Source organism: Gavia stellata, chromosome 5, assembly GCF_030936135.1.
Source record: "Gavia stellata isolate bGavSte3 chromosome 5, bGavSte3.hap2, whole genome shotgun sequence".
NCBI classification, from domain to species: domain Eukaryota; kingdom Metazoa; phylum Chordata; class Aves; order Gaviiformes; family Gaviidae; genus Gavia; species Gavia stellata.
The window spans coordinates 4,781,224-4,802,533 of NC_082598.1; the positions used below are offsets into that span (position 1 = coordinate 4,781,224).

Here is a 21,310-nt window from a genome sequence, read left to right on the forward strand (position 1 = left end):
TGCAATGTGGGTAATCACCATTGTCCTATATAGATCCGTTCAGTCCAGTAGGATTAGATGTGTGAGTCAGCATGAATCTCAGGAGGGTTTTGCAGAGCTACACCCTTAAGTGTTTGATATTTGTATGCTTGCTGCATACATATAACTTGGAAGAAAGAAAGAAAAAAGCCCAAACCCCTATACAATGCTGTGAGATGCAACACATCAATGCTTAAATATAAGTAGCCAATGAATACAGTGGGAATGTATATTGATAATTCTCCTTTTATTTACTGGTCTGCTTTCTTTTGTCACAGCTACGGAAAGCAGTAATGGATCATATATCGGATTCATTCCTGGAGACCAATGTCCCATTACTGGTTCTCATTGAGGCAGCAAAAAGCGGTAATGAGAAAGAAGTGAAGGAGTATGCTCAGGTCTTCCGTGAACACGCCAACAAGTTAGTCGAGGTAAGTGACCTTATTGACACAGCTAGATTTCCATCTTGCCTCTCTAGGAGAGGCAAGAAAAAATATACACTGGCTGAAATGTTAGCGGCAGCATTTCTGTCATACAGGTTTTGGGAGTTTTGGTCAACTTTATCCTGGTGATTGGACAGCTAATGTCTGGATGACTGGCAGATGTCTGGATGACTGGCAGAGAGGAGCATGTGCTGCACTTCAGTGGCTCATTAAAGAAACTGAGCATGTTAAAAATGGTATTTCCAGTATTTTGTCAAAAGTCATGAGCAGCAAGAAGTAAATTTCATTTCAGCTTTACTAACAGTATGATAGATCTTAATTTCTATTAAGTAAAAAGCGAAAATAGGTGCTTCACAATACTGTGTCTGGTACTGGCCAAAGGCTGCTCTAGACTTAAAAGCTTGTCATGCTGAACTAAAATAGGGAAAAGGACATATAAAGAAGGCATAACCTTAAGACCGTATTTACTCTTGAAAGGTCTGTATTACAAATATATATGTAGTAGCTTCTTTTTCTGAAGAGACTTACTGTGTAAAGTCAAATGATAATTTCAGGTCTTCAGGGATGATATTGAAATAGCTCTATTCTACCATGAGGAGTATAAAACATAATGATTGAAACCTGGATGCTCATTGAATGGACTTTCAATAAAATAATGGTAATGTTCATCTCTGTTTGCCCTTTAACAGATCAAGAACTATGGAAAATGCTTGTATTTCGTGATATATAGCCCAGTGATTTGCTTGATATTATGCAGCATTATTGACTTCTCTGTACTAGCATTATTTTGAAGAGTATGTAGCCCCTTTGCAACATCCTTTCTTTCTAGCCATGCCATGTGTTCTTTAGCAGAGGAAAACGGTATTAAGGAACTAGTGATTTCACAGGTATTGAACTATACCTTTGAATGACTTTGTTAAAACAGGCATTGTCCATATTCTCTAGTACCTGAGCTGAAACAAGGAGTAAGGGTTTCTTGGTTACTGTTGACTAAAGCTAGACAGTTCCCTGGCAAAATGTGTGTGTCTGGGCGGTATTTTTAGTGGGAATAAGGTGCTGTTCTGAAGCATCTCCCAAGTCACAAGTGATAGGACAAGAGGAAATGGCCTCAAGTTGCACCAGGGGAGGTTCAGGCTGGATATTAGGAAAAATTTCTTGACTGAAAGGGTTGTCAGGCATTGGAACAGGCTGCCTGGGGAGGTGGTTGTGTCCCCATCCCTGGAGGTATTTGAAAGATGTGTGGATGAGGTGCTTAGGGACATGGTTTAGTGGTGGACTTGGCAGGGTTAGGTTTACGGTTGGCCTTGATGATCTTAAAGGTCTTTTTCAACCTAAACAATTCTATGATCTCACTCTTCCCATGTACAAAACAGGGAGTCAAGGTACTCAAGGTCTGGGAGTCAGGTGTTTGCTGTATTACTTAACTTGTAGGCACCTAAAGGTAGGTCCTGGGGTTTAAAAGTCCATCTGGATTCTGTACAATGCTGAATACAGTAAGATTTATTACTGCTGTCTGCAAGAGGAGCACAGGACTGTCAGCAGCTTTCAGTCCTGACTCCTCTGAATCATACAAAGATTTGTTACTGCCGCCTGGTGACTGGAGCTGTGGCAATGAAAAAGGAAATAGCCAGCAGGTAGATAAAGAGAGAAAAAACAAACAAACAGAAAACCCCTCCACAATATTCATAGTTATATTGTAGTGGCTGTCAGAGTTGTGGCCTTATACATAATATGCAATGAACATATGTGGTTAGTATTATAGCAGTCCCCTCCTCCACAGATTTGCAAGGAAGTGTTGCAATTATGGGTCTAATAGCATTATTAACAAGTTAAAAATAACTATGTAGCTCTTTTTAAAAAGATAATAAGAGGTAGTGACATAAAAGGAGGAAAAATATCTTTTAAAGACTATAGTTCAAAAAAACCCAAAACACAACAGCCTCCCTCCCAAAAAAAACCCAAAACAAAACCAAACCTTCAGCTGGCAGAAACCCAACAAGACAGTGATTATAGCTATCTAGCTTTGGTTTTACAAACCTAATATTATGTTAGACTTGTACCTTAAACCAAGCTAGAGTTTGGTTACTGATTTTGAACATCATGTGGTTGTCTTTAGGTACCCCACCGGTAAAACAATGACAATAGTAACAATATATGTCTTGGCTCTAATACCTAATGTTTCATTCCATTTAAGTTTTTCCAGACTATCACAAGCAGATCCTAAATTGATTCTTGTATGTCTCTGACATCCGGTACTAGCCTGTGCTAAGGTCCATCCTTACCCTTTTCCAAGGATGACTTCTTTTAGATGGACTTTAGTCTTTTGTTTGTAAGGATTCTTTCTGTTTTGGGTAATAAAATATCTTGAAGAAATTAACTTCTAGTGCAAGTGGAATTTTGAAACCCAAGTTTCAGGTTCATCAGACTGCACAAGAAAATAAATATTTGGAATAGAGCTGCATCCCTTGTACACTAGATTTTGCACTTAAAATAGTTTCATCATTTCTACTTAACACAATGGTATCTTAGCAGATGGGCTTCTATGATTTTGTGGGTCAAGTATTTTGCAAATAGTAAAATGTAGTTTAAAGATGAGACATAATCAAGTGACTATGGAATGGAAGATCCTTTCCCAGGCACAGGGCCAGAATTGCTTGGTAATATATGCAAACACAGTTCCACTGAAGTATGTGGAGTTGCAGTTGCTTATGTTAGAGGAATTTGGCACTGCAAATTCAGTACTGTGAAAACTCTATAATATTAATCATTAATTTTAAAATCAGAATCTGAACTTCTTGGATGTCTTACCAAGCTTAATAGAAAGTCTATCAAAAGGTCAGGAAAAATAACCCGTGTTTTAATGTTTTATGTAAAATCTACATTTTAACATTCTGAGAAAAGAAAATGTGTTTCTTGATATTTGATGAATACAAATGTCAAAATTTTCTTTGCGTAGTCAATACATTTTCAAAAATATATGCTATAAGAATGAGACTTATGGAAGTTAACTTTCTTTTATAGTCCCCATTGCAGAATACTTAAATCTTCTCTTAAGAGCTGCTTTCATTATTTATGTGTTTTCCCTTCCCCACCTCTTATCATAACATTTTGTCTTTATCTTTTTCACTTGACTAGCTCCACTATGCCTCATTTGAGAATAGTAACCATAAAGATGAATTCTCATTTTTCTAGACATTCACTGACAACCAGTTTTGTCCATGGGTTATGTTGGAAACCCAGAGTAAGTTGTCATCCCAGGAAACTTGAGGCACTTTGTCTGTGGTAACTATGTTTAGCAGCCTTCTTGTCTCAGGCTTCCTCCAGAGTCTAAGCAGGTAGAGCACCTCAAGAATAAGACCCAGCTTAACTATGATGTGAATCACCCAAAATGGCTCAAATTGTCATACAGATACTTGGGGTATAAAAAAAAATAATAAAATAAAACAGAATATAGATTGTACCGTTACTGGCTTGGATGGCTAACTCCTTTTCTTCAAATCATATTTCAGCAGTCATCTCTCAACTTTTCTGCCTTCTGAAAGTGAAGTTAGAGAAGTAATGGTGCCTTTCCAGGTCATGATCTTTACCTCATGAATCCCTTTAATGTTATTAAAAAAATTTTATCTCTAGTGATTGAAAGCCAATAAATGCCTGAGTTGTACTGTCAGCTTCAAATGTGACCTTGGGAAGTCATTTAACTTCTGTATCCAGGCACCTTCATTTGTAACATAAGGTTAATGACAGATAATTCTAATACCTACCACACAAATGCACTTGACTGATAAATCAGCTCAGATTTATTCAATGAGTCTATCAAAGCACTATATGGCAGCTAATCAATTAATTTTATTATTCTGTTTAGTAAAGCTTCCTTGATTTAACTGTTAGTCCTCTGGACTGTTTCTTGCAAAATCAAAGTATTAAATCCAACCAGTTTTCCTGAGAGATGAAATTCAATATGCAGCAATCTCTTAAGAGCCACGATAGCAAGCTGTTTAGTTGCTTTCAATAGGAAACATCAATATGTTTGAAGTTTAATTAAGAACTGTGAAAATTCAGATTATAGGGCCTTCTAGTTAAATTAGTGGATTGGATCAGGCTTTCCATCCTGACAAGGGTGGAGAAAAGTGCAAGAGAGTTCTACTAATGATTTAAGTTTTGGGGTTTTTAATATTTTTACGGAAGGACTTCATCATTTGGTGATCAGTGAACATTTACAAAAGTTAAATCCAGTTGCATTATTCTTCCTTAAAATGTATTTCCAAGAAAATTGGAATGACGGGGATTTTTGTTCTTTAGCATGAACTGATGCAGCACCACATTTGAAACAGCTAAAAATTAATCTTTTGAAGAGACAGTACCTTACCAGTTTTGCATGAATTAATTTTTATGAAGAACGTTGTGGAGCCTACATGTATCTATCAGTTTCATCTCATACAAACTTAAAGATTTCTGGAGACACCCAAAATAATCAAAGTTATCTTCTAAGAACACTTGGCTAGTGGAAGAACTGTGGTTTATGGAGATTAAAATTTGATATAGTGCAAGCAAATCAATAGTACCACAAGGTTGGATAGTAATTTGTAGCAGGTGAAACCTAACAGCAGCATTTCTGTTTCTGTTTTATAGTCTCTTTGTCCATTAGGCTTGGAGGAGTCTTTATTAACTTTCTCCTGACCATGTAATTGCCACTTTGAAGAGGATACTGGGGTTACTTTTGGGAGCGTAGGGTTTTGGTTTTTTCTTTTAAAATGTCAAGGGAAAAAAAAAGGTTAGTGTTTGAACTTCTTTATAAGACATGATGCAGGCTACCCTTCATTTTCCAAGAACTGTATTATTTGTAGCTCCCTATTTCAGACTGATTGTATGTTTTCCCATTATAAGTGTGGAAACAGGCTTGCACACTGAAGACAGGAGGGGAAAAAACCATTGCTGGCGTGCACAGCACACAACAAGCAATTGGACCTGCTCAATGACCCCTGCTTGCTTGAGTTGGTAATGAGGGGGGAGAGAGGAAAAAATATGAAAGAATTTTACTGTGGTGGTCAACAGTGAGTTTAATCTAGATTTACATCAGCAATAAGAGAACTAATATCCAACTGAGTATTTTTTTCATTCCAGAAATATCTCTTGGAATAGGGAGATCTTTGGTCCCTAAGGAAGACGAAGCTAGACTTTCTCTTAGAGAGTGAAGATCTTCTGTGTAAATCTGCAATGCATTTGAGATCGATGGAGCTCTGACAGTTCAGTGTAGCACTCTAGCTCACTTTCAGGAGGTACTAGTGATCTTCATAAGCAATATATAACAATGCTTGCTTTGTGCTTTTGTAAATATTGTATAAGTTCATCAACTGAGTTGGATTTTCATTTAAGATAGACAAAGACCAGAGTAACAAGCCTAAGAGGAAAAAATTTGGCTCATTTATTTTTGCAACTTTAGTTCAAGGAACAAAGAGTGTTCCTACTGAGATATTTCACAAATACTGTCCGTACTTGAGATGTTCTATTCTTTATTATTTAAGTGCACATCACTGCATTATCAGAGCATACAACTAGCTGTTTGCTTCTGGTAATGAAGAAAAAGTGTCAATATTCTTTCATAGCTTCTGTATCCAAATTCCGTCATGAAAACAGTTTACATATCTGTGTTTCCTCTTACAGACTGATCAGACTTTATTCTTGTATTTTTCCTTTAGTTGACATTAAGCTAGTTAAGAAATAATATCTAGAAGATGGTAATCATTGGTTCTAATAAAGGAGTGTTAAAGTCATAGAGTAGTTTAATTCAATCCCTTCAAGTTGAGAGATTTTATTTGAAATTAAAGCTGTGGGCTACCTCTGTGTCCTAGTGTTTCATCTACTCATTTTAGTTTTAATTTCCATCTCGGGCCTTTCTTCCCTGCATGGACAGCAGATGTTCTTAATTCCTAGTAAACATCATGAGTATATTGACAATAGCTAAAACCACGAGTCCAATTATCTGCAATGAGAGCTTGAAAAGCTTGAACTCTTTGCATTTATTTCTTCCGAGTCCCTGCTGCAGCCAGATCTAGTTAGTCCATCTCTTCACCTTGGAGATGTATATGTCTTTGAGGCAAAGTGAATTTAAAGTTGTTCAGGATAAAACTTTCTGGTAATGCTATGTCATTGGTGAACTCTTTACGCTGGCTTTTTTACTTACTTTAGCCACTGGATATTGGTAGTCCACTGGGATCTATGCCAGTTTCATCTTCTGGTTTCTAGATTAACACCAAAATGACATCAAATTGCCTTACAGAAAAGGTGAGGCACAGAAATAACCGCTGCTTTGTGACTTTTTGAGCCTCTTGTGTAGCTGTCCCTGAAGAAGACAGGTTATTAAAGGAATTATAATCAATGTCTACATTTTCAACATTGCTTTCATCCCAAAGCCCTCTCTGCCTCCAGGCAATATGGATCCAGCTCTGAGGCTTAGGAGGAAGCAGTTGCAGAACCTGCCTGTGATCTGCAGGCTCCGTCATTAATATGGAAACATGGGTGAAATGAAACGATTTGGCGATGGAGAACTTGGCTACAGCAGATGCTGAAGGCTCTGGATGCTGATCCCTCAGCACCTGCCCTTAGTAACCCAGGAATCCAGGATGGCTGAAAGGGAAGGAGCTTCCTTATCTCACAGCTACTTTGCCAACATAGTTTTGTTTTGAAAATTTCTTCCCACTAATAAACATCCACGTAAACAAGCACACCAGAATCTGTCAGACTATTAGCATTACCTTGAGTAATCATTTTTTATTCATTTGTCCCTTTCCTTTTATTCTTAGATTGCTAAGCTTCTGCATCTCATAACAACACCAAAAGGGTTAAAGGATAATTTTATTTGTTCACATGACTTTCTGTAATGTACGTAATAAGCAAATGCTACATAAAGTTAGCAACCTGCGGGTAATGATGGCTCTTCTTTGCTTCTCAGAAAGAGAGTACAAGATTAAAAAATTAAAAAAAGAGTGATAAACTGCTGCAGAATCTCCATGTCGAATTGAATACATCTCTAGTTTTGGCAATGTAGACATAAAGCAAGCCAGTGCTGTGCTGGCTATACGTCGTCATTCATTAGGAAATGACTGTACTATTTTACTATGTGGTTTTACTCATTGGAAAAAAATGCCGGAGAGTTTTCTACAATGAAAATGTACTTTGGACACTACTTCACTTTTTTGCTGTAATTCTTTAGCATATCTTTTCTTTGTATACTCTATTCATTATTTTAAAGAGAAATACCTGGTTTTCTCCTTGCAGAAAAATTTATTCCTAGTAATTTCCCAATATTTTCCAGTTAGCTGATTTTTTTTAAAGATAATTAACTTTTAACCATGCTTATTTACGGCCTCTGTAAAAAAGATGAAGTCCAATTACTCCCTTTTTAATCACTGAGTAATTTTTTAAAAATATTTTTCTAGTGAATAACACCTGCTTTAGCTAGGGACTCGCTTCTCCAGGCTGATCACGTTACTGTGCTATGTGATTCATGTGGTACATTTTCCCAAAATAATATGCCTCCTACAAACTCTAGTATCCATTTATGTCTACTATCTCATATAATCCAATCACATAGCAGTCTATGTGATTTGAAACTTGTTAATAATACAGTCAAGAGCACTTGGTACCATTTTAATTAACTGATTACATAAATTATGGGTTTAGCTCCTCCTAAACAGTTGTTTGAGTTTGTAATCTTAGTATACTAACATGCCATGCAACATCTAGGCTGGAAATCATCCCCTAACTCTTCCATAAGAAGGACTGCTTTGAAGGGAGTAAATATGTGAACCTGTTAGTGGAGGGGGCCCTCTGGAACCTAAATGTCATGTCACTTTGAACTTAAACACTTCTGATATATTTTTATTTACAGACATGTCATCTCTTCCATCAGGAAAGAGTTGAAAGTGGAAGCTCCTGAGACAGATACAAGCCTTCCTTAGTTACTCCCTCATCAATGAGAGAAGAAAAACTAGTTGTTATCAGAGGCATTGCTCTCAAATTGTCAGGATGAATCCATGGCATCTGTGTGGTGACATGGTGTTAAATTCCCAGCCGAATGACTGCTCAGCCCACTCTGTTTAGCAGCTAGAAATCAATGCTGGCAGGCATGTAGTTTACCTACCTGCAGTTTTATTTGGGTTTTTTATATTTCTTTTCACTAGGCAGCAAATATGAAAGCCTCTTCCCCTAGCAGATGAAATTTATTACTAGCATTTTGCACTGACCAATCTATTAGTTTTTTGGCAACATGGAACAAAGTGATCTCTTAACCCTAAAAAAATGGATTGCAATTGGAAGTGGGAAGTTCACCAAGTGGTGTTAACCTTTGAGAGAGGTTAGTAAAAGAAGATGGTAACTGCCTGTCCTTCCGATAGTCATATGACTTGACTTGCTTTATTCATGTGTCAGCAGGGCATCACTTAAGAGACTACCCTTTCCTCTCCCATTGACTGTTCTTTCTAGCAACTGGAAGAAGGATTTGTTAGAGCAGGTAGGGCAGCCTGTAGTAAGATACACAGTTGGAGCTAAAAGGGACAAGGATTAATTTGAGCAAACCTATCTCTTTGGACTAACAGGATATCCTTTGGCTAGGATATGTCAGGTAGAAATACAACTAGTGCCACAGCTGACTTCTGCTAGCTTCCTCATCTTTCGACCCATTTCAGATGTAGTAAGGGCTAAATTTTCAAGATGAACCCAGAGCAAGGCTCTTTTATTACTGTGTTGACTTCAAGACTTGTGTTTTTGATATTCAGAATGGCTTCCATCTGTTAATGTCTTAATTTCTTCATTTCATGTGACTATCCTGTTGTGTAATGCAGAAATCTTTCCTACTTCCAGTTGCCAGCTGTGGGGATCCGAAGGGAACATGTGCTTTTGAAGACAGGGAGAATGAGATACTTTGGCATGTTAGTTTTTCAAAGGTGATATTTTCTAGACAACCCCACCTATCTACCCCCATTCTTTATTTCTACTCTCATATCCTGTTTTATGAAGTGTTTTATTTGTGTCTCTGGCAACAAGCACAAACCATAACTGATGCTTTTCCCAGTGTTTCTTTAAAAAGGGTACTTCAATCTATACTCTAGAAGCTCTATGTTTGGATTAATTTTTGCTACTCAAGACAGGCTAACATTTTACTGCTGTGTGAAATGTTTAACATCTTGGCCTTTGTTCTGTGATGTATTAACACGGTTATATTTCAATCAGTGAATATTAAGAACTGTGCTTTTACATATGCATCTTAGGTTTCACTGTAAGAAGGAAGAGTTTAATCAAATAACCTGTCTTAGAGCATAAAATTTAAGAGAAATAAGGAGACTGGTGGGGAATAAAAGAAAGGATGAAGTACAAGAAGATATACTTGTGTTCCAAACATACAACAAAGTAGGAAATAAAGCAAACAGCTTACATTACTACAGAGAAAGGGAATTTGTCATCCGCAACTAAGCTATTTCCAGCATGCAGGACAGAGATAGAGGGGCTAGAACTATTTAAGAAGCCAAAAAGTTCAGTACAAGCAGTAAGTACTTCTGAGGAGACTGAAAAGAGAATTTATGAGAAAATAATGAGTAAGAAATAAAGGAGAGCATTCAGACATGCTCAAAAAAATCAGCAGAAGATGCACAAGGAAAAGCCATGTCAAAGCCTTGAGGACAGAATGGCATGGTTAATGATGGAGTTTTGAACTGATGTAAAAGAAGAAATTGTAATCATGAAGTCTCATGATTCTGAACAAAAGTCATAGCAGCTTTGATTTAAAAAAAATTGCAATCGAGATATATATGGCAGAATTTCAAATATAGACCCCTGAGTAATAAAGTTTACTAATACAAAACAAAGTATGCAAATGCAAAAACCATCATCTCCAAATACTAGTATCGTAGGTACACTAGAGTTGTACAGGAGTGTCTGTTTCTTTAGCTTAGGTGATGTGTGCGTCATAGTGTACTCTACCCTGGTTTTTTCCCCTGTATCCTATTAGCTAGATTCTAACAAGCGTAGTGGTTGTACTTATGATGGGTGCATCACCATATCCTACTGCTTCTACTACAGTGCTAAGACTGTAGTTGTTTAGTTGGTAGTGCATGAATGTCAAAATAATCCTTATTGCCTAAATGTTCCTGGTCAGTGATGCTGGCTGTGTTGGCTTTTCAAAGTTCCTGTGGCAGAGGGGTACGCTGGGAACTCTGCAACAAGCTGTGTTTGAGTGTTCATAGTGGCACCCACATCCATTCCCCTTGGTATATTTATAGTACCCTGGTGTATTTATTATTTAGGAAGACCAAAACTCCTCCATCCCAAGTTTTGATTAGAAACCTTTCACTGATACAAAATCCATAATCAACTACACTGAGTAACCTCAACAGTGAATTCCCTTCAGTACTAAAATTTATTACTTTATCTGTAATCTAAAGATGGGTATATCATACTTTTTAGCCCTTAGAGTCTGTTCCATGTCTTATCTGCACCTGTGTTAAGAAGGATCTTTCTTATAATAAATCTGTTCTCCACATAGATGCTTGCAAATTTTGATCCAACAACTCCCAAACTTTAGGCTGTTAAATGAGGTCCTTTAGTCTCTTCCTATAAGCCATTTTTTTTCCCAGAAGTTTAATTACCTGTGTGACTCATCTCTATACCACCTGTTTTTTTCAGCAATGTCACTAGTATGTCTATGTACAACACAGAATATCCTAGTTTCTCTTAGCATTTACAAGACAGAAGTAATACCTGTAGGCATAGTGTTTTGTGGCTTTAGTTGAATGAAAAAATCTTGTCCAATCAATAGGTTTTGTGTCTTTTCCTGGAATTCCAGATGTTCTCAGTAATGTAATGCACCTTGTGTCTTTTTGGATAAGTTCAGTAACTGTTGTTACAGTGTTTTCACACCTATAGTCTAAGCCTTGGATGGCCTGTGCGGCTTTAAAATATTTTTTTGTCAAAACAGATCCTCAGGATTACCAGCAGATAAACCATGTCTTTGTTTCCCCCAGGATAGTTGTTATTTGGACAAAATTTACATCTCTTGCTGGAAGCTTTTGCTACAGAATTGCCTGAAGGAAATGGTAACAGAAACCGGGGTGATGCTACAAATGGACACAGAGCAGGCTGTGAAAATAAGAGTCTGGGAGGGCTATTGTGGGAAGAGAAGGTTTTAGGGTGAATTTTCAGTGAAGTTATTTATATGTGCTTGTAATGCTGCTGCTGAATTTCAAGTATGTATGGGACTAGATTTTTAAGAGTTTACTTTCTTTTTACTTATTGACAACGCATGGAAACAACAAGAAAATTCAACATTTCATGTAGATATGGATCCAGAAAGTGAGTATTCTCAGTCATAATCTTCCTGGGTAAAAACTTGAGCTCAATGATGAAACAAAAGAGGCGTTGGGAAAACCTATAGTGCTGCAAACAAAATCCAACCACCTCACTACTCTGTTAGAATAACATAACAAACATGTGGGTCATGTTTCAGTAGAAAATCCTTTGAGATATTGATGATAATAAATGAAGACTGACTTCATGGCTTAGCATGAAAAGTCATTGGTTTATTTCCAAGTTCCAAAATCGAATAAAATGATTGAGTGGATTTTCTTCAAAGTTCCAGAAAGTTTTTTCAATGTCCTCAGAGCAAGCATGAGGAACTTCTGCCTGAGGACAACTTCTTAAGAAACTTGTAAGTAGACAAGAAAAGGATTTTAGCATGAAAGTGTAATCTCAACAGTAAGTTTAGTTTCACAGTACACAGGTTATAAAACTCCAGGTAAAATTGTGTTTTGATGATCCCGAATTGGTTCCGAGACTTCAGAAGTTCAGGAAAAGAGGTTCTGTAAGCTTTAATCTCTTTACAATATATTATGCTTGAAAGCACAAGACTGAGAAGGGGGGAAAAGTCAAGATTTTATCAATGCCCATGTTTCTTGCAGTCAAAAGGATTGTGGAACAGAGGTCCTGCTTCTAAAAAATGAGTGACTTGCAGGGTAGTGATATCACCCTAATGTCTGGGTCATACCTAGGGGACAAGGTCAAGTCATTCCTTTATAATGAGAACCTTTTATGATAGACTCAAAAATGGAGGTGTGGCATGTCTCCTTGTCGTGCATTATTCCATAGTTGTACCTTTTGAGGCACCAATTAAATGACTAAAGTTTTTCTTTTACTTGTAATAAGTGCAATTCTTACCCATAGATATGCAGAATGTATAGCAGGTCAGCAATTACCTTTCCAACACACAATGCGTACTGTTCTATAGTCCATGCCCAAGGAATCAGTCAAGAGCTGCTGTTTGTAACATGAGTGAAAAGTCCCGTGGATGTGTTTTTGTTGCAAAAAATGCTATTGCCATAATGTCAGAAGGAAAATGAGGGCACTTAGCAATATATATTAACAAAAGAACATGGAAATTAACATATAGAATTTTTTTAGATAGGGGAGGGGAAAATGAGAAAGAAGCAATAATGATACCTTATTTGACTCGGAGTGTAACTTCCTCAGCTGGATAATTGTTCTTGCTGGGGTGCCAATATAGCTGAGTAGAGTTTATGTAGGAGAGGAGAAGAGCTGAGGCTTTGTGTTACCCCTCTCAGATAATAGCAATATCAAAGGACATCCCTTTTAATAAAAGAACATTTGGTAATTTTGTTGGTTTAAGTTACAAAAATTGAAGTGTACACCAGAAATGGTAGGAGTTGCTGCTACTGACCACTGTACTTACAATATTGTATAATATTAAACCTCCAATCACACATAGTATTGGAACTAATCATTGAGTTACCTTGACATTCACTGGTTTAAAGAAAGTCAAACACTTAAATAACACAAGTAGAAGCTGTAACATTTCACATTCAGTCTGTATAAAAGAAAGCAAAAGGAGATGATATTCTGTACCCTGTGTTACACACCAATATCTCAGTATTGCTGTAATCTTTGCCTGTTTCATTGAATAACGGTAAATCTAGATAGCATGAATAGATCACTGCCAACCTTATATAAAAGGGACTACATCAGTGCAAAATATTAATTATACTAATTTGTGACACATGATTTTCAAAAGCCTAACAGATAAAAGCATTAAGGCCATAAATCATTAATTTAATCTGATTATTTTCAGTCAGTCTTGTATTTACTGTCTGCTCAGTTAAAAACTGAGGTTAATGAATCTTTCAAATGTACTATAATATTCTAGAATTCACTATTTCCACATCCCCTCGCCCCAGGTAAAAGTCTAGCTTTTGTCTCCTCTCCATCCCTTTTTGGATTAGAGAGGAGCTTCTGAGTCACACCATATATTTTCATTTCTGAAAGTCGCTGATAGCAGTTTTCCCATCTGAAATGTTATACAGAGAATGAGATGGCAAAAAGCCAGAAAGCAGTAGGAGCTCTGGAGTGCAATGTGCAAGTACAGGTTTACCTTAAGTCTTACCTATATCTTTCTGTCTTTGCCATTTTCTGCAGAAGTTACCTTCTTTCTCATCTATATCATGGCCAAAAATCATCTTTTACTTTAGTTTTATTTTTAGTAAAGCTCAGCATTCTGCTGAGAAACTTGCATCTCTTTCCTCATTTTTTTGAATTTGATGATTTGCAAATGAATGAGGTGTTACCTAAATATACCCAAATTCGGTGGCAATCATTAGAATGATTTGTCATTTTTATGCATTAGAGTTACAAAAACTTCTTCCCCAATATTCTTGCTGAATACAATCCCGTTCCTTGTCTTTACTTGCCTTTTTTACCTTCAGAAAGACTTTTCTCTTTTAGAGACGAATTGTTTCCCACATCCTCAAAGCAGAATAGCAACTTCTATTCCTTCTCATTTTGTAATGTTTAACACAAAAATGTTTGGCATTTTGCAAGCTATAAGTAAACATGTAAAACCAGATGCTCAGTTGGTGTAAAATGGTAAGTCTTCCTCCATCTTCACAGGTGCAATGTCAGTCTCCATCAACGAGGTGTAAATCCAAGGCTTCTAACTTGACTGAACTTAAAACTACAACAGCTCAGGTTATCTTAGGATTTGGGTGATGCTTCTTGCCTCTAACACCTTTTTGTGCTCAAGAGCACTAAAAGTCTGTCTTACATCAAATTTTTTTTTTGGTTGACCTCAAAATGCTTTTTAGATTTAATCATTAATATTATCTCCACTTGTGGGTGACATCCTAGAAGGTGAAATGATTTGCTCAGTGTATTAGTGGACCTGTGGCAGATCTAGAAAAAGAATCTGATCAGTGGTTTACCAGTAAGCCTTTCACACTACTTGTTCCAACTTCTAGATTTTAACCATACTATCTTTTGAATTTTGGTTGACTTATTATGTACATAAACTAGATACAAGTGAGCAAAAAGCTTTGAGCATCTAGAAGCCATTCGATACAGCCTACGCTTTACTATATATAAGCCAGTAAAAGTAAACACAGTATACTTCCAAGATTAATTTTGAATAGCTAGAACCTTTCTAACATAAGATGAAATTCATTTTGCCTAACTTTAGCCTTAGACTAATCTTTTAGCCTTTTGGATGGCTATTTTGTACACCCCCTGGGTCATCGCTGTAGAGATGTACTTCTAAAAGGTGTTTCTTACCATCCCAAAGTAGGGCTATCAGTCAAAATATGTGGGGATGCCTTGACTCTGAAGATAGCTTTTTCTCTTGTGCAACTTTGTAGGGATCCTAGACAATTAGGTGGCAATAAATGCCTATTAGACAGCTAATGCTGCGTTACGTATGGAGAATCTCTATCTGTAAGGACAAAAGTCACAGCTGTGGTAAAAGATTTTTTTTTACTGCAGAAGTCACTGGTGTTGCCTGTGGTGTACTTCTAATTCTGCCCTCAGTTACTTGCAGTGAGAATGTTATGTTCTTCTAATTACCTTTTTGTGAAAGCCGAGAATGCTTCACTTGCATCAAATTCTTCCCTTGTAATAACACTGTAATATCAAGTCTCTTTGAAAGCAAGACGACCAGTGGCACATGTGTCTAAGGGGAGCATCAACACTTCCCACCTCATGCAGGCTGAAGATATGTTTCTCTAATATTTTCTTTTAAGCTGCAGCAAAAGAATAATATCCTGCAGCCACTGCCTGTGGTTGGTTGAGTCTTAACCTGTTTGAGCTCTCTTGAGCTTATTTTAGTCTGCAGTGTCTGTCAAAGATGATCCCGTTTCCATCTTATGTGCGTTGAAAGCTATCTTGGCATGTAACTTTAACACAACAGATGGGGCACAGTGCAACTTGGCTGACCTCTACTTTCAGCATTTAAATAGCCAAACTGATTTCATTACCATAAAATAAACTTCCAAGAACTTCTTACGCTGTAGACCAAGCTGAATAGCTAACAAGTGCCAGTTGCAATCCTGTAATTGCAATAGATGAAGAGGTCAGTTTTCATAATGGTTTCATGGGATTGAAAGATATTTCCATTGACTTTAATGAGAACCATAGGGATGAAATGCCTAGAAAACTTACATTCTCCTCTGACTCTAAGACAAGGAAGAAAAACCACATTGGTAGTAGTGCACACGGACTTCATTAGTGTGTGTTTTCAAAGTCATACTCTTACTTTTTGATATCGTTGAAAAGAGATTGAGAACAAACAGGGCTTGCAATGGGAACTGCGGTTGTTCAGTCTGGAGAAGAGGAGGCTGAGGGGAGACCTCATCGCTCTCTACAATTATCTGAAAGGAGGTTGCAGAGAGGTGGGTGTTGGTCTCTTCTCCCAAGTGACGAGTGATAGAACGAGAGGAAATGGCCTCAAGGTGCAGCAGGGGAGGTTTAGGCTGGATATTAGGAAAAATGTCTTTACTGAGAGAGTGGTGAAGCACTGGAATAAACTGCCCAGGGAGGTGGTGGAGTCACCCTCCCTGGAGGTATTTAAGGAACGTGTGGACGTGGCATTGTGGGACATGGTTTAATGGGCATGGTGGTGTTGGGTTGATGGTTGGACTTGGTGATCTTACAGGTCTTTTCCAACCTTAGTGATTCTGTGTGTGAGTGGGAACTGAAAAATTATGCCAAAAGAGCTTAACACACTTCATCTTAAGATTATTACTTTCTTGAGAAGGTTGTCTTTTTAATATTATTGTTCTGTTGTTTTCAGTTCCTGATGCCCCCTTTTCTCCTGTTATTTGCACTCCTTTTAAGCTGGATTGTAACACCATTGGCTACCAGCTCTAAATCTTTAGCAGGTGAGGTTTTCTTTTCTGCCAGAGACTTCCTGGAGGCCCTCCAGAATACCATCGCCTCAAGAAAAATAAACACTAAGTTTATATATCTATTACGATGTGTAGATCAAAAGACAGTAGTTCTTAAAAGTGGTTAAAAAGGACACTCACCCCATACAACTTGGCCTCTGACAGAAGGAGAAGGATCTCATTAGAGATTTTTACCCTTTGTCAACACATTTTTTATCTTTAGAGCTGGTTATTATTACACCTTCTCATGTCTGGGTTTCACTTTTCATACATGAATTTAGGCTCCACCCTTCCAGCTCCTATCCCATTTTTCAGGCTGAAGTGCTGATGGCTTTGAATCAACTCACACTTCGGCAAACACTGACTTGGGCTTCAAATATTACAAAAAAAAAGACTTAATCAAATCAATGGGCATATAAAACAGTGTGGCCAGTAGGAGTAGGGAAGTGATTGTCCCCCTGTACTCAGCGCTGGTGAGGCCGCACCTCGAATACTGTGTTCAGTTTTGGGCCCCTCACTACAAGAAGGACATTGAGGTGCTGGAGCGTGTCCAGAGAAGGGCGACGAAGCTGGTGAGGGGTCTGGAGCACAAGTCTGATGAGGAATGGCTGAGGGAACTGGGGTTATTCAGTCTGGAGAAGAGGAGGCTGAGGGGAGACCTCATCGCTCTCTACAACTGCCTGAAGGGGGTTGTGGTGAGGTGGGTGTTGGTCTCTTCTCCCAAGTGACTAGTGACAGGACAAGAGGAAATGGCCTCAGGTTGCGCCAGGGGAGGTTCAGGCTGGATATTAGGAAAAAATTCTTTCCTGAGAGAGTGGTGAAGCACTGGAAGAGGCTGCCCAGGGAGGTGGTGGAGTCCCCATCCCTGGAGGTGTTTAAAAGACGTGTGGATGTGGCGCTTAAGGACATGGTTTAGTAGTGGACTTGGCAGTGTTAGGTGAACGGTTGGACTTGATGGTCTTAAAGGTCTTTTCCAACCTAAACGATTCTGTTATTCTTTATTCAAAAATGTTTGACACATTCGTTACAAATGTGCAATATTTATGGAGTACTTGGTATTTTTAAAAAAAAATTTGAATGACTGAGATAACAGCAATATATTTAAATACTTGCTTCCTTTGGGCTGCTGTGAGTATATCACGTGCTTTGTAAAAGGGCCTTTGTGTCTGATTTTTTTTTTTAATTACACTGACTACAAATGTTGTGTTATATCACATAGTTACAACTATAACCGTAACTGTACTATGATCTAATGGCATAGATGTGGTAAAACCGATCTTCCTTTACCAAATGTGAGCACGCTGTTTAAGTCTAGTTCTAGATCGCTTTTTTAGTGTTTTCAAAGAAAATTTACAAAACAATTCTATGCAATTAAATAATAAAGGTGTCTTTCACAGCAGTTATTATAGTAGGGTGGCGGAAGTCTATATTTTACTTACTTATCCTGTTCTCTACAGCTTTTTCTGCAAAGGTTTTTGTACTTGTTTTCATTCTTCCTGCTTGTCTTTTCCTTCAGTAATTTAATGAATAAAAACAAGCTCTTATGTGTTCTTTTTTATATCCTATACTGTAATTATGGCATTTTTGTTGTAATATTGATTTGAAAAAAAATCCCATCTGTATTTCTGTTCATACAGTAATGAAAATCTGAATCTTACAAGGGAGAGTTATTTAATCTCTATTGAGATGATTTGTAGAAGGTTTGCAGGAGAGAGAAATAAAGGAAGTGTTGTGATTTGAAACTCTACTTTCATTTTATAAGAAACTTTATTACAAAGTTAAGAATGTATATGTATCTTACAAATAATCACCGTCAAGAAGTTCTTGTGATCAAATTAAGTTTCATGTTTGTACCTCATTCTGCAACTCTGTCATACTTGCATGATAATTATCATTATTATTTTTTCATCTTGATGTCTGTTTAAGAGAGCCTTTCATTGTGTTAGACATTTAGGGCAGAATTTTCTTAAATTCTTCTCATAGGATATATGAGATCCTGCACTTATCAGGAGAGCAGAATATTTTAGTCAATACTTGCTGTGAAGGTGCAGGAGGCTGCCTGTAAAGTCAAGCAGCACTTTTTTTCTTCCTCTTTAAAAGAAAAAAGCCTTAACAGGTGGCGTTGAAAACCCTGCTTACATGATGAATGCTATAGAAACGAAGTGCAAGAAACACCGTCAGGAATGGTAAATCATGAAATCAAATTCTGTAAATATTCAATATTTAGATTCTATAATTATATAATTAGATTCTAAATAATCTAATTTCAGTCTGATTTCAAATCTTTAAATTCCAGAAACTTTCAGGCTCTATCTCAAAGAGCTATTTGGAAGGTGATTCCAGAATTTCATTCCCATAATGATCACAGATCTCCTACATTTCATTTAGAAAATCTTACCAGAATGTGCACTTTAGTTATTTTTCTCCCAAGCACTTATATCAAATGCATTTGTAAAATGCTGTTGTAGCTTCCTCTAACATTATATTTACCCAGCCTTCCTAGAAACTCTTTGTATTTGTGTGGTTCCCACTGCTCTCTTTACGCGTGTGACTGTTGTAAGTGAAGTTTTGCAATGGTTTGTACTAATAATTTAATATATTTTTCTTAAATTGTCACTATTGATTTTTTCTTTTTTTTCTTCAAAATCTTTATCTGCTCTTGTTTCCTGTGCCTTATCTCTGATCTGGTCTGTTTAGTCTTTCAAATTGATTACACATGTATGGCTCTTATGATAGATTATCATCTGTGCTTGTAGCCTGTCAGAGTTGTTATACTTCCTTATGATTGATCAGGCAGTATAATTTCTATTTTTGCTTAATCTTTTCTGTGCTCTGCAGTTTCTTGGTCTGATGGACATTGAGGTAATCCATGCTCCTTTGGCAGTTCCTTGGAGAGTTGAGTCCAGGCCTTTTGGCCTCGTACATACATCTATAATTCTGAATAAAAGAAGATCAAAGAGCTAATGCAGGAGCTGAGATCACTTAGTGGAATTCTCTTATTTAACAATATAGACATAGCATAACATCTCTTTCTTAAAGCAACCATTTACATCCCTTGTTACACGAGTGAGTCATGTTTTAAGACAAGAAGGATCTATCAGGAACACACGTATAATCTAAAGGGACAGAGAGACAATGCTTAATCATTTGTGGAAATTACTTTGTGCCTGGCGACTCTTGTGAGACTGTTCTTGAAAAGAAAGGCTCCTTCTGAGAATACTATTTGTTGAAGTCTGCACAGGCAGAATGATAATGATATGTGCAGCAGCAAGGGGTACTTAATCTGAACTTTTTTTTTTCCCCACCTCCTCTTTTGGCTATGCAGTTTCAACTCTTTTACAACATACTGACATGTATTTTGTCATGTCAGTACCCTGAATAATCTTAGGACTTCATAAAATGTCTGTGAAGCTCAAACTCTCAGGTAATTGATGATAATTGTTTGATAAATATGCTTGCATCTACAGCATGTGACTATAAAAGGCTGAAAAATGGCAGGATGGTGCAGCAAAATGTCAGTTCCATGAAAGATCGGTAGAAATTTTCAATGAAAAGGGTTCTCCGTTGAAAAATAAGACGGCTCATTAAATTTTCTTGGCAATGTCAGATGCTAATCTAACCACTAAGAGAATAGCCTTGATAATAAAGGGTAAAGCTTGTAGGTGGCAGGTAAAAGTAGCGGGTTTATTTGCATGGTACCAGGTGGAGCCGTTCTGAAGCTGATGCAGTGAAGCCATACAGCTGAACACAAAGTCTCCCGAGCCCTCTAGACAAATATACATCTGGGATGTTAAATACAGAAATGCATACTGTATAATTACGGGTTTGAGTTTTTCTGGGAAAACCTGCAACTAGAAAGGAGCTGTGTGAAATTCCTCATACAAATGCTTTCCCGGTAGCAAATGCAGTTTTAGGTCAACATAAACTATTTATGAAAGTTTTTACTGAATTTGGCCAATACAAATATACTTGGTGTTAACCTGAGACAATTTTTTGTGATTATTTTTCATTGCAGCCACTGAACAGAAAAAAATATTATTTAAACAGCTCTTTTTTTGGCACGCATTTCACATACAGATAGTCTGTCTGGCACAGTTTCTGTATTTTTATTCTCTTATTAGGAAAGATTTTCCCTGAATCTGTCATATGTTTATAATAAAGCTTAACCCTCACCCATGTCTATATTCTACTTAATTAACAATAGTGGTCTAGAGGAAAGATACAAGGATAAATTCATGTATTAATAACCTCTTTTGAAATTGTGTAGGAATTCTTGCGTATTTTAAAATCTTGGTCATGTTTCCTGCAGTAGTGTGTAATATCAAACATAATGCTCTGACTAATTATTGTTCAAACTATTTTACTCAATCCCCCTCACTTTTCTTTGGCTAATACATTCTTCATTTCCTTCCTTAAGCTGAGATGTGAAATTGGCAGGTTTTTTTGTAAACAGCTGATATACTCGATTGTAAAAGCTATCAAACTTTTCTGGAAAGACGAAAAATGATTAGCTGTGAGTGTGATGAAAAATAGCATATAGACTTTACAGAAAATAAAGTTGATCTCAAGACTGTATTTAATGCATACATCGGGGGGATAAAATACTATAGCAGAATGATATGATCTTGGTTATTTCTT

At 37.1% G+C, this 21,310-nt stretch overlaps 1 protein-coding gene across 3 annotated transcripts in view; it reads left to right on the top strand.

The window, feature by feature from the left end:
- The window catches only part of CTNNA2 (catenin alpha 2), a 456,724-nt gene that overhangs the window by 353,374 nt on the left and 82,040 nt on the right, over nt 1-21,310 (top strand). For all 3 annotated transcript variants that reach the window (XM_059817398.1, XM_059817399.1, XM_059817400.1), the window contains exon 8: nt 297-449. In XM_059817398.1, coding sequence (XP_059673381.1) covers nt 297-449 — 153 coding nt within the window. The remainder of the gene's footprint in view (nt 1-296; nt 450-21,310) is intronic.